This window comes from Mangifera indica, chromosome 10, assembly GCF_011075055.1.
Source record: "Mangifera indica cultivar Alphonso chromosome 10, CATAS_Mindica_2.1, whole genome shotgun sequence".
NCBI classification, from domain to species: domain Eukaryota; kingdom Viridiplantae; phylum Streptophyta; class Magnoliopsida; order Sapindales; family Anacardiaceae; genus Mangifera; species Mangifera indica.
The window spans coordinates 1519273-1533557 of NC_058146.1; the positions used below are offsets into that span (position 1 = coordinate 1519273).

The 14285-nt window shown below is 32.7% G+C and overlaps 2 protein-coding genes and 1 non-coding gene across 3 annotated transcripts; 2 read left to right on the forward strand and 1 right to left on the reverse strand.

The window, feature by feature from the left end:
• Positions 1–81: 81 nt before the first annotated feature.
• On the reverse strand, positions 82–6681 carry LOC123226889 (alpha-1,3-mannosyl-glycoprotein 2-beta-N-acetylglucosaminyltransferase-like). Its single transcript, XM_044651448.1, has 18 exons — positions 6470–6681; positions 6313–6363; positions 5790–5877; positions 5127–5189; positions 4182–4216; positions 4015–4091; positions 3873–3918; positions 3707–3769; positions 3458–3524; positions 3307–3375; positions 3116–3185; positions 2947–3008; positions 2291–2381; positions 2102–2195; positions 1528–1590; positions 1386–1424; positions 1117–1287; positions 82–577 (listed from the first exon to the last, which is right to left on the reverse strand). Exons 1-18 carry the CDS (start codon positions 6536–6538, stop codon positions 461–463), a joined length of 1335 nt encoding a protein of 444 aa, XP_044507383.1. The 5' UTR covers positions 6539–6681; the 3' UTR covers positions 82–460.
• A 1560-nt stretch (positions 6682–8241) lies between these two features.
• On the forward strand, positions 8242–8400 carry LOC123228469. Its single transcript, XR_006504699.1, has one exon. It is a non-coding gene; the product is annotated as a U1 spliceosomal RNA (small nuclear RNA).
• Positions 8401–10189: 1789 nt separating this feature from the next.
• Positions 10190–11609, forward strand: LOC123226890 (protein EXORDIUM-like 5). The gene has a single exon (XM_044651449.1). It carries the CDS (start codon positions 10280–10282, stop codon positions 11366–11368), a length of 1089 nt encoding a protein of 362 aa, XP_044507384.1. The 5' UTR covers positions 10190–10279; the 3' UTR covers positions 11369–11609.
• Positions 11610–14285: the final 2676 nt, after the last annotated feature.

Consider the following 14285-nt stretch of genomic DNA (forward strand, 5'->3'; position numbering starts at 1 on the left):
ATTCAAAGTTGAACTCGATTTCGCTCAAAACCAATCCAACTTTGAGAGTCATCAACATCCACCCACTTAAAGTAACGAACATGGTTTCAAAATGAGTTTTCAAAAAACATGTCAGCACAAAAAGTCAACAACCGACTGATTGAATTCCAACCCTACAAATTTTTCTAGTGCTGAATCCATGCAATACATATTATCGTAAATAAATATTGTTTCAGCTACATTCACATGGAATTCCTGTAGAACCTACAAAATCACTGCCTCATCGGGCATATTCGTCTTTTACGGTAGTATATCAGCAAGTACAGTCTGGAGGAGCAGAACATTATGGTATCTGTTACATCGATGAAAAAATTTTGAGCAGTGATAAAGTATTGATTCATTTTACCGTAAAACAAGTCATGTTTGGAAAAACATTCTCCATCTCAACCTTGGTACCCTGCACGCTGACCTTGTTTATACATCAAGGATCGTTAATTCTGAGCTGCCTCAGAGAATCAGGACCAATAAGAAATACACGCCGTGGAGTTTGGAATCGGAAAACCACTACTCCTTTATATGCTGTCCTTGGTACACCATCCTGAAAAGAGCAAAACGCAGGAAAATGAGGATGAAAAGTAAGCCGGAGGACAATATGCACTTTCAGGAGATCTAAGATAATTTACAACAAGAACAGGTGGAATGTGCATCATGTTTAAAAAATTCAGTGTACTAACTGCAAGCATTCATATTAAGGTGAAAGAATGGAAGTTTTTACTGTCAGAGATACAGGGAAAGTAGCTCATCTTTATCATTATCATCACTTTCCGGTCGTTGAGTCGAGAAGAAGAAATAACTTATGAGGCACTTCTCTACAAGAAGACCAATTTCTAAATTAGAGTCTCTTTACCCTACAATTTTAGTACCCAGAGAACTTGTGAGATGAGATCTAAAACATGTAGCTCCAAAGGGATTTGAATGCTTATGGTTGAAACCAAGGGCCTTTTTATCATTAAGCCAATGCAGTTAAACACTGAAATTGCTAGTACGATTGCCTCTGCCATGATTACAAGTGGCTCCTTTCCTAATCTCAATTAATGAAGAAACAAGAGATCATACAAATTACTCTAATGAATTTACCTTCCATTCGTGAAATATTCCAAACTGATGTGCAATGCGCTCAAAATCTGACTGGTCTTTGTATGGAATACGCACATCGCCTTCTATGTTATATGCCTTGAAAACAGCATCAGCTCCATTGATATGCTTAGCTTTTTTCACAAGTTTGGCAAAGTACTTCAGATACTTGTCCTATATTAGAATATAGCACAATTTCTTTACCACAAAATTGTTGAAAAAGATAAAGATGATAACTGCATTCGATTCCATTACTTCAGATAATACATTACCTCCATAAGGTAACTCAAATCCATTGACTTCCAATCAACCTTTCAAGAGAACAAGCAGAAGAAAAAATTTTATACCGGCAATTGAGAAATATAGAGAAACTTAAAAAAGAGACAACAAAATGGAAAAGAAATTGGTAATTACCAGAACATCATTCATCTTAATAGGCTCAAGATATTGTTGGAAGAACTGCCCCATACTAGAACCCTGCATGAAAATCAAACATGAATTAGTATCAACGCTAAGTGGGAATTTGGTGTATGACAATGGAAAACTATATATATATATGTGTGTGTGTGTATGTATGTGTGTGTGTGTGTGTGTGTGTGTGTGTGTGTGTGTGTGTGTGTGTGTGTGTGTGCGCGCGCGCGCGTGTGTGTGTGTGTGGTGAATAATGATACAGAACTATCGACATTTGAATGGTAGCTAGCTCAACTGGTAATCTTTAAACCTATACAAGGTCTTAAGATCAAATTCCCCTCACAGTAGTTTAAATCTATAAGTTTGAAATATATAAACTCAAGTAAAAAGAAAAGTAATTAACCATAGAAACATAAACACATAGCCGGAGAGTTCATAAACCACCATATCAGCCATAGAGTTAAGTTGGTATCATACATGAAACATTCTGAAAGCCTGAGTCTATAAAAACAAACACAGATAACTGGAGAGTTCAAAAATTAACATATCAGCCATACAGTGAAAATGGCATACATACATGCTCACCAAAATTATATGTTCGGCAAATTTCAGGACGGATAAACTGTCGACCTTTGTGATTCTCTTTCAACCTTAACCAATCATCCCAGTAAGTGATGTTTTGTTAAAGAAAAATCGTTTATAAGAGAAAAATAGATTAATTGTGCATTAAATCAGATATTCATAATGCAAACAACAAAAAGGATATGCTTTAGGCCACTTTGGTGATAGTTCATCCCATGTAGATCTAACCAACATCCATCCAAGACCAGGAAAGAAATCCGAGCGATAAAGTACATCTGCATAGCACAACATAGAATATTAGAGACAACTAAAATGCAAAATCTTCTATTTCAAAAAATTTTCATAATCACATTCAAACTTTGTGGATAGTATCTGTACTGCATGGAATAATACAGAATTATTGTTTTACCACAGACTGCTACATCACACAGACAGAGAAAGATGTGAAGAGACAAGTCAACAGAATTACAATAATTAAAATCATTCGGTGATGGTTTGTGTTGCAGAAATAGAATGAAACAGAAATGTAAGGTCACATCAAAGAAAACTGTTGGGGCATTGCATGAGATAATAAAGAGGGCACAAAGACAGGAAAACATTACATAACTAGTACAATTAATTTTTTCCCCTGATACCCAAACATCTCACATGTTCACCAAATCCTAAACTAGGGCCTGCTACCAAAACATACAAAATTTGTAGCCAAAAAGTTATTATGATGAAATATAACAAAGAAAAATTATGGCATCCTCCAACAGAATAAAATAATAGAAGCAATCATATTAATGTAATTAGTTGTCCTATGGTGATTACCATATAGAAAAAGTTTAGTAAACTTACAAGGATCATGAACAAACTGCTTTTGTCCATTGTCATTCCATGAGGAAACAGCCAGAATAGACCTAACACAGTTCAAATTTTATGTAAAGACACTGGATTTCAGAAAGAAATCACTGATTACAAAAAGAAATTTGACAAGTACAAATTTGAGTTCATTCAGACAGCATACTTATCCTTGTCAAGAAGGGCAGCTGCAGCCTCAAAATAATCAAAAAAATCAGGGGCAATCTCCATATCATCTGTCTTCAAGAAACAACATTATAATAAGAAATTTTTTTTTTTCGTGATAATACACAAGTGACATATTTCAGAGATATGAAAAGCAATTGAAAATGACAAGCTGATGGCAGGCAATTTCACCTTCTAGAATGATAACCCTGCTGAAATTATGTTTGTAGAATAATTCATCCAATGCCCATTTGTAATGACCTAGAGAAAGTTAGCATTTAAGTTCACAAATTTATACAAGTTGTAACACAACACAAGCTAAAATGTTGAAAGCAATTCTTACGAGCAATTTTATAGTATGCTGTCAATTCCCCGGGTCTTTCAGTATGAACTGGTTCAAAATCCAGGTGCTGCAATTAAAGCAAGCTAGTATTGATCAAAGCTTGAACCAGCTCTGATGAAAATATAATCCCAAGAGTTTAACTAGAACATGAGAAATGCTTTATATATTCAAAAACAACTATTTCAAAAGATGGGCAACAAATTCATGTTAGCTGATCATAACTCAAAGAGTCCATATGATATGATTTACCTGCATATAAGTTAGCTGATCATAACCCAAAGCCTTCTTCTTGACATTTGGATCCAACCCATCCTTAAAAGGAAAACAAAGGTGATAATTTTACATCTGTCTCTTAAATCACAGTTTAAAAGTCTAATTTTTGTATTAATGCAGAGAAGCCTACAAACGTAAGTACCTGAGATACAAAAAGTGGATACTTCGTAGCAACAGAGCTTTGGTATCTGTAGAAATGGAGATTCAGGGCACAGCATGAAAAAAAACCTGACTATTTATGCACTAGATTATCGAACACAAAAAATCCAAGAAATAGTACATACTTTAATATAGAGTTAATAGTCCTTTCCAAATAATCAGCACGATTACATGCCATAATCACAACTGCCGCCACTGGCACCTAACGAGTTCAGCAGAAGGGATGGTCAGAAAGATAGGAACTAATGACCTCAAAGCAACAAAACTGAGAATTTATGCATTTCAAGCAAACCTGAACTTTGTCAATGAGTCTTTCTAGACCTTTCCCTACAACATTAAGAAGAAATCAGTAAGTGGCTTTAGCTCAAACAAAAAGTAACTAACACAGATGAATATGTAATAATGCAACTACTCTAACAGCAAAAATATCTAAAATCTATAAATAACTCATAAATTACTGATGCAAATAAAAGTTTGAAAAAAAAAAAAGAACAAATCCTACAATCAACTAAAAACTAAATAGATTGTCTTGGCTCAACAATCTGAGTCGCAATTAACCCACCAAAAATAGAGTTTCATGTTCCATATAGAAAAACAAGATATTACCATCTTGTAACACATCCATAACATCATGTTACACCTAAGAACATCCTTCCAGTATGAAAAGCTTAAACACTATAGTTGGACCCTTATCTATAAACTAAAACTTTTGGGTTGAATTACTTAACAGGCATATGTCTAAGAATACGTATGAATAGAGTAGTTGCAAGGAAAAGATTAGTTCACATGGCCTCATGAGCACAGAGAAATAACAAGTCTCGAAAAATGCTCTCAGTAGGATAATACCTATGCAGAAAAGTCAAATTCAAAGTTGATTCCCAGTCAAGCAATTTGGACAGGAAAACTACATTTTGTTATCTCATTTGGGATTTGAATGTGATCTTCTTCGACCAAATCAACCTAGTCTCAGAGCTCAACTTCCTTCCAATTACATATTTCATGGTATCCAAACTATTGAACTAGCATAAACGCCAGGGATGTACCAAAGATGTCAAACATAAAAATATGTAATTTATTTGAACATGACTGCAGCTAAGCTGTAAAAATGAAAACTTCCAAAATATCATATGAGAACTCCCCTCCATTAGTTCTCCAGATCTCAATTAATTTTCATTTAGAACCCAAAAATGTGACAAATATTACTGCAAAAGAGACTTTATTGTTCATAAGAACTTACTTTCCAGATCTTTAACAAGAGCTTTCAGCTGTCCACATTCTTGGTCTCGACGTTTCTTTTCTTCTGGAAAAAATAGCACAATATTAGTGGTTGAATTAAATATAACATATCTGTGGGTTTTTCCAGCAAATGAAAGTTGACAATTTCAATAGGACTATGAAGAGAGAGAAACCTCTTGCATTTCCAAATAATATTTTCCTATAGATTCCATAACCAACACTCATAGAAGTTAATATATGTATGCCAAGTACTCAAGTTAACATGCAGAGAAATCGTACTAGCAGCATGGCACAAAACTCAACCATGTCTCATCATATGATTTAGCAAAACATCATGAAACATGACCCCAGATGTCATGGACCACTACTGATGAACCAATATACTTTTGTTCAAATAATGACTGCATTAGAAATCAAAAGTCATACAACTAAATAAGACATTTAATGCATACAGATAACATCTTTGAGTTATGTGATGGCAAGAGTAGCCTTTTTTATGACAACAACAAATTGCAGAGATCAGCCTTCCCCCTATATACATGTACACTTATCAAATGATTTATTGGACAAAGTAAATTTCAAAAGCAAGTACTAGTCCCAAATCCACCATCTAAAATAACACAATAACAAAAATTCAATTAAATTAAAAACAGAAGGCACAAACCTTCGAGGGCCACAATCCGGCCCTGTTGCATGCTTATTTGATCAATTAGTAACCGCATTTGACTTGTACAATGATTCTCTGATTCAAGCTGTAAAACATCACACATGTTAAGCATCATAAGGAATGGCACCACCAGAATACTGTCAAAATTTTGCTTAATAACTGTTTCAATAGACACTCAAGACACATTAACTAAATAAAGCATGAAAAAATAAGAAACGCCTAAGGAGAAACAAGAATGCACAATCAACAACAGTTCAACACAAGTAAATATGACCAAGACTTTAACATATTACACGAAAATGGTAATCATCAACATATAAAATGATAACTTCTACCACACAAATTAAAAACCTTTTTTTTCTACAAGTTTTTTCTACAAATTAGAACAATTTTTCATTTTCCTGATTAAAATTATAATCACAAAATAACTGCAATTAAACTAAGATCATAGCAAATTCAGCATTTCAATTAGAAAAAATGATAACAAACAAAAAATGAAAACAAAAGATTAAAAACGTACTGCAGCAGCCATCCGATCGGCGTACTCTGATTGCGTAGAAAAAAGCCGCATCTAAAATTAACAGTAATTTAACAAATTAATGAAAATTGAACACCATAATCTAAAATTCAATTAAAAAAACAATAATAATTGTACTAATAAACGATTAGGAGAGTACCTGGAAGAAAATGAAAGCAACGCCAGCAGCTACGAGAAGTAAACGAACATCGCAAAGCAGATTAGCCATTTTTTTTGTTGCAACAGTTTCACCAGAGGTTCATGTTGTAGAATCGGATCTCTGAGAATTTTGATTTTTTTTTTTTTTAACGCAAAGTCTTTGGTTAAAAAGCTAGTCTTCGCCCTCAACTCTTGGTCTTAGCTCTGTTTTGAACTTTTACTTACCAAAAAGCACCTAACTATTATCTAATACAAAATAATTATATTTATCATTATTATCGTTTATATATTATTTACAGAAATAAAAAACAATATATAGAAAATAGTAATATAATAAAATTATCAAAAAAATATTTCAATTTTCAACATTATAGGATTGCTTTTTTTTTTTTCATTTAATCGGTATAAATTATTAATGAATTCTATAAAATTGATATTTATAATTAATTATTATATTTAATTGATAATAATAAAAAATAAAATAATTTTATTAAAATACCCCTTATATTAAACTAAATTGAAAGCATAAAGACAAATTGAAAATGATAGTAAATAGAAAATTAGAATGGAGTGTGGAGGAGAAATGAGAGGGGGAAATTGTGGTAAATTTAAATGCGGGCGCTGAATAAAAAGTTTAATGCATATACAACAGTGGTTCAATAAATATTATAAGAGCTTCACCTTAACACCTTAATAGGGAACTACAGCCAATCTCAACCGATCAACTTTATCTTTTCTCATCTCGATTAGAAGTGTTCAGGTCAATTTGAGTGCATCAATTAATTAGTTAAGAAAGATTTTACATCAATCAATCTCCATTTTGTCTCATCTCAATCAAAAGTGTTTTTTGTGGTGAGTGTTGCCATGTGGTGGAAGGGTGGTGCTCATTTGCTTGGTGGTAGTGGGTTATTGGTGGTGTCGGCAAGCGGTAGTGGGTTGTAGTGGTGTAGTTGGATTAAAATTGGACCCAAATAAACTAGTACAATCTTAAAAATTGTCTTGATTTTGGTTAGGTTTGGTTGGGTTAAAATTTGTTTAACTCAAATTTAAGTTGAATTTGAATTGAAAAAGTCAACTCATTTTAAAAACTAAGTTAAACTAGAGATTATCACAAGTTAAAAAATGATTTGATTTGATATAAGTTTGGTTTATAGTTTTATTTGAAATATATTAGATAATTGTCGAAGTGACGTCACACATATATAACATATGTGTTAGAGTCAATCAATCATATTGCAATGTCTTTTATTTTGTTTTTTTTTTTTCACTATTCTGGTGGTGCTTTTGAGTATGGCTTTTATTTGCATTGATGTATAGAGGATTTGGTGCATTCAGAGACAATGCTTTTGAAGATGAAACCAATGACATTATAACTTCTAATATGGAGCCTGGATTCGTCACTGCTTTGGTTGAACTATGCCACTCTATTAATCTGTTCTTCACGTTTCCCCTGTCCATGACTCCGGTCTATGATGTTGTCGAAAGGTGGTACTGTGCGGAAGAAAATTCCCTTTGGTGGTGTGTCCGGTGGCATTACAGGTACCAAAATTTGCAGATTTCATGCTCTGGTTGGAAGCATTGTGTGTGTAAGATTGGCATTTGTTTTGCCTGCATTGTTTCACTTGCTTGCTGGTATTCAAGAGTTACACTGAATATCACCCGCCACTTGTTTGTTTCATTTCTGGGGAAGCGGTTCTGATCCCACATCGGTTAAAGAGAGGGTTAGAATGGATAAGAAAGAGTACATTAAAAGGAGTTCAAAAATGGAAAAACATACTTACCTGGGCAGGGCCAATGGCTGATCAAGAAGGCTCATGGCCTGGATCGGAGGCTTACATTGCACTTGGGAGTGCTCCAGCCTAATATCTCCACAGTGGGAGAGTGTACGTGGTAATTTGTGGAATTGGGGGCCTGCGTTCGCGCGGCCCCTGCTCATTATTTAGTGTGAAATTTCCATAGATTACCGATGCTCATTGGCGGTCGGACTCTTGATTGGTGGCTCAATCTTAAGCTAGGCCCATACCCTGGCCCATTAATAAAGCTTGTATGCGAAACAAACTTACATAATGTTTGCAAATTTAGAAACTATTTTAATGGAATTTGATAATTAAATCTGCTTTTTATGATGTTATAAATGAAGTAAATTATGGAATTTGACAATTAAATCTGATTTTTAATGATGTTATAAATGAAGTAAATCGTATTTGTATGTATTAATACGCAAAATGTAACGGTGGAATTTAAACAAGAATAATTGTAAGAAAACATAATAGATCGAAGACAGAAATATACAGCTGCTAAAACAGTGGAAGTTTGATTCAATCACAAATCGACACATGGCCCATCTAGAGATGTTTAGCAAGGACCTCGCACTCCACATATACTTCGTAGTGGGGTCCTTCACCGAAACCGGCCATGAGGAATTGTGATACTTTGAAAGTGATATATGAGTGATGTACGCCCTACCCTCGTAAAGATCATATCATATATTTTAAAAAGTCAACGAATCCAACGGCAGCAAAGGCAATGGTGTTTGCGATGTACCTAATCAAGGTCTCTACTTATATGTGTGTTTTGAGATTTGGAATTCCACACAGGGAACACATTAAATTGACCAATTCTATCAATTTTGGATATTTAATTAGTTGTTTAGGTTTTATGTTTTTTTTCAAACTATATCTAGAGATAAATTCGATCACATAGGGTAAATTAAACTTTAGTTCTAATGATCAACCTCATCTTAAAAACTTGAGGTTCAGTGATAGATTTCATTTTAATATATTTAAAGAATACTTGAACTTATATTCTCTTATATATGAAATCTTTTATTTTGTCATTTGAGCTATCCATTAAGAGTTGAATATTATATCATCGTAATATTATTTTATTTTTAATTCAAAATTATTCAAGCATATGGTGACATATTATCTAAGTATCAAATTGAATATTTAAAATTAAATACAAATAAAATTTTATTATTCCATAACATGTATGTCTCATGATTGAATTAATAATAAAATAATATTTAATTATATAATACATATTATTTATATTTCTAATTGAATTCTCAAAACTAAAATACAAAAGCAAATCAAATTATTATGCATTAACTCTTTGATAAAATGTTTTTAAGATAGTTTAATCAATAAAATAATAGAGTTTCAAATATGAGAGAATGTGTTTAAATTTCTTTGATTGATATTTTAATATTAAATTTTTTAATATAATAATTATTAAATTAAAAAAAATTTATTTGTTTAATATGATATATTTATTCTGAATGGATTATTCGATTGAAACAAAATTTAAAGAAAGAAAGAGAAAAAAATTTTTGGAAGTTCGAATGATTAGCAATCATTTAACCTCAAAGTTTCCACCTCAACAGGTGAAATAACCAGTCATTCAAACCGTAAAATCTTTCACCAACTTTTGTTAGGCAAATTTAAATCTTCTTAGCTAAATACAGAAAAAGCTGTCACTTTTGACTATAAATCTACACTCACTCACTCACCAGTCACCGCCATGAAAGAGACTGACCCAGATTTGATCTCAAAAGTCCCAAAACTCTTTACCAAATAACATTGAATTTTAAAGGCACTGGTAAATAAAAAAGAAGTTATTTTATTCCTGTCGATTTGAATTCTCCATGCACTAAGGTCGATTCCCACTTTCCCATAACCTTACACATACTGTGTGCCCACACATTGCAGCTGTCTCCAGCCCATTTCCCCGCTTTATAAAACCCATCCTCTTTTCATAGTAAGCCTCACCTCCATCAGCCCCTCATCCTCCCCCTGTCTACACCACCGCAATGTCGCCACTGTACCCGTTCTACTTCTTCTTCCTCGCTTTAACATTCACTTGTTTTGCTTTACTTTTAGCTTCAGCTGAACAACAACAACAACAGCAAATGCAAACATTTTCTACAAAACACCCTGAATATATCAACCCAAAGCTCCCTCCAAGAGCTCTCTCTTCCTCGAAAAAATTTGAAGGCTCCTCAGATTTAGTTAACCTCCGCTACCATATGGGCCCTGTACTCTCTTCTTCTCCGATAAACGTCTTCCTCATTTGGTACGGCAGGTGGGCGAATTCCCAGAAACTCCTAATCAGAGATTTTATTCTCTCTATTTCCTCCACCGGCCCATCAACCAAAAAGGCTGCCAGATCTTCCATCAGTCCCTCCGTCTCCCAGTGGTGGCAAACTGTCTCTCTTTATACCGACCAAACCGGCGCCAACGTCTCCAGAACCATCCTCATTGCCGGCGAATACACCGACCATGCTTACTCTCACGGCAACCACCTCACGAGACTGTCCGTACAGCAGGTGATAGCCTCGGCGGTAAAGTCGGCGCCTTTTCCCGTCGACCACAGGAACGGAATCTACCTAATACTGACGGCGCCGGACGTTACAATGCAAGATTTTTGCAGAGCCGTTTGCGGGTTCCATTACTTCACCTTTCCGTCGATGGTGGGCTACACATTACCGCATGCCTGGATCGGCAATTCCGCCAAGCAATGCCCGGAAGTTTGCGCGTACCCTTTTGCGCTGCCGGGCTACATGGGCGGAAGTGGGCTGCAGGCGTTGAAGCCGCCAAACGGTGACGTAGGAGTAGACGGAATGATAAGCGTAATAGCTCACGAGCTCGCTGAGCTATCGACGAATCCGCTGGTGAATGCGTGGTACGCGGGGGAAGATCCGACGGCTCCAACGGAGATAGGAGACTTATGTGAAGGGCTGTACGGGACAGGTGGCGGTGGAGGGTATATTGGTCAAGTGATGAAAGACAGAGAAGAAAGAACTTTCAATATGAATGGAAGGAGAGGGAGGAAGTTCCTGGTTCAGTGGATTTGGAGTCCTGTGTTGAAGGCTTGTGCTGGTCCTAATGCCCTCGCTTAGGATCAAGGAAATTAAAATTGAACCTTGATTTTTGAAGATTTATTTTGTATTTTTATGGTTAATTAGTATATTTAGATGTATAAAAGAGGGTATTTTTACAGTGTTTAATTACATAATCTATTCCTATGTATAATAGACTGGAAATGTTCCTTCTGCTCAATCTTCCGGTTTTTCCAGGAACTCTGAGTTCTGCAGATTTTGAATTTGAAGTGAAGGAGAAGGGAAAGTTTGGATTTTGAAATTTCTGCCTTTCTGATTTGATCTGAATAATACATTATTAAAAGCTGTAAAATTGAAGTATGGAGCTGAAGCTGCAACTTCTCTCTGTGGGAATTTAATGGAAGCCATCTAGTATTTCCACAATCAGCGGCAAGACTTTCAGAGAAGGAAAAGAATATCCAACTCATTAAATATTATAATATTATAATATTTAATATAATATATAAAAATAATAATAATAATTTTTAAATATATATTATATTATTATATATTTTAAATATTATATTATGTTATTATATATAAATATATATAAAACAGATTAGCGGGGGTGCATACTCCCTTTGCACCACATGTGTGTGTGTGTATATATATATATATATATATATATATATTTATATTTATATAGATAGTTTTAAAATGAGTTTTATGCACTCCACACTTTTTACGCATTCTTATTAGCACCCTTAAGCATCTTAGTATACTCTCATGCCTCATTCTTCGTATTTATGTTAATTTTTTTATTTCAATCTATATTATAACAAAAATTAATCATTTTGAATAAATTTTTGAATCTTCAAATCATAAATTAACAAATATAGAATATTTATAGATTAATCTGTACGCATCCTGTAAGTACTTTATGCATTCTGTACGCACCTTATGTACCCTTTATAACCCATACACACTGTGACACAATATCGATTCACACTTATCATTTTTCTTATTTATACTATTTTTTTGTTATTATTTGTATTTAAAACCTACATAAAAATTTATCAATTTTTAAATATGTTTTTAATTATTATAATATGAATTAGTAATAGTTCGAACAAAAAATTATCAAATCTGTTAAGAAAATTTTAGGTGACTAAACATGACGTAAATCGTTAAAAATGACGTAATAAATCGGGAGAGAGTATTTTTAAAATTAAAAATAAATTTACTTATAAAAATAAAATTACTATATGTCTGTTTAAAAAAGTTTACACAAAATTTTTTTTATCAATTTTAATTAATATTTACTGAAACTATGAGTTTATTGGAGAGGTTGTGGCAGAAAAAAGATAAAAGAAAAAGAAAAGGCATTAAAAAAATCTAAAAGGAAGAAAATATCTAAAAAAGATAATAAGTCTTTAAAAAGATTTAAATTTGGATTAACTTTAATTGAGTTTTACTTGTTTAAATAGCATTAAGATGAGCGGTTCAAATTACTTACAATAAATTCAATAAAATTAAAAAGATTTAAATATTTTTAAAAAAATAATCTTTATTTGAGTTAGATATTTTTTTAAGATAAATTCGGTTTTAATAAATAAATAAAATTTTGAACCCAATTACGAATCTTATAATTATTACATTATATATATAAAGAGTTTAATTTTGATCCGAATAGTCCACAAATTTCAAACATTTTATCATTCAAATTGCCCCCGGGGCCACTGTGCTATAGTTTCGTATTCTTCTTCTGCCATACTTTACTGGCAAGGGCTTCTCTTGAAAAAACTGAACGGAAATTTGGATGGAACAAGGACAAACAAACATACATATTCTTGTCCTTTATTGGGGAGGTAGAGACTTGAGAGAGAAGGTAAGGCCACTTAAAACTTTAATTGAAGAATTGTAATTCACAGCTAAGATTGGGACCCACAAAGTAGTACATAAAGATTAATTGTTATTATGACTTGTGCCCTAGCTCTCTCCATCTTTAAGGCCATGCCATTATATACTCGAGTGCTGGTGGCCTGGCTTGGTTTGACCCTTCACGGGATGAAATTTGGAAGGGCGTACAAATAATATTCATAATTATATATATATATAATATAATACTTTTTAATTTATAATGATATATTATTTTTTATAAATAAAATTATATATATTATTTGTAAATATAATTTTATTGAATTTGAAAAAAGTTTTCTGTCTTGATTGGATTATAGCTATTTCCAAATGGTTTGTAACTTGTAAATGATAAAAAAAATTTAATTTTTGAGTATTTAATTAAATATTTAAATAATATATTATTATATATTTAAATATTATTTTATATTTAATTCAAAATTATTAAATTAAATGATAACATATTATTTTAATATTCTATTAAATACTTACATATGAATCTTAGTTATTTTATTGCATAAACAAACTCTTGAAATGAACGGCTCCAATCCATCCTCCAAGAAAGGTTTCAAACAATCAACCCGACCTATAATTAGGTTTGGAATTAACTCTAGTGAACTAAAGAAAACTTAACTTGAAATAAGCTCAATTACAAAAAAATCAAATTGAGATCGATTTGAGATTTATGAGTTAAAATTTAAATTTAATTTTAAAATAATTAAATTTTAGATTTAGTTTAAATAAGTTTGAACTTAAATATTCAAATGGATTCGTTTATGAAAATAAAATTAATTTTAACTAAAATACAACTCATTCAATTCAAATTTGAATTTGAGTTCGACTAATTTAGATTAAGTCTTACCGAACTTTCAACACCCTTTTTATCCCATTGGTGGTTGGTGAGTATTAAATTTTGATTCTCATTATAAACAGACAAGTTTAATCATTTTTTGTTTTTTCACTATAACCAGATGGGAACTTTTACTTTTTCTGCTCTTTATGGGGCATGCCCATTCCTTTTATTTATTCCAATTCATTGAATACATTCGGTTGAGAGAAGAAAACAGTAGCTTGTTTCTCC

Coding starts and splice junctions, on each gene's coding strand:
- LOC123226889 (XM_044651448.1), bottom strand. CDS start 6,538: ATGGCTAATCTGCTTTGCGATGTTCGTTTACTTCTCGTAGCTGCTGGC. Junction 3,186..3,306: donor CAGGGTTATCATTCTAGAAG/GTGAAATTGCCT, acceptor TCTTGAAGACAG/ATGATATGGAGATTGCCCCT. Junction 3,009..3,115: donor GCCCTTCTTGACAAGGATAA/GTATGCTGTCTG, acceptor GAACTGTGTTAG/GTCTATTCTGGCTGTTTCCT.
- LOC123226890 (XM_044651449.1), top strand. CDS start 10,280: ATGTCGCCACTGTACCCGTTCTACTTCTTCTTCCTCGCTTTAACATTC.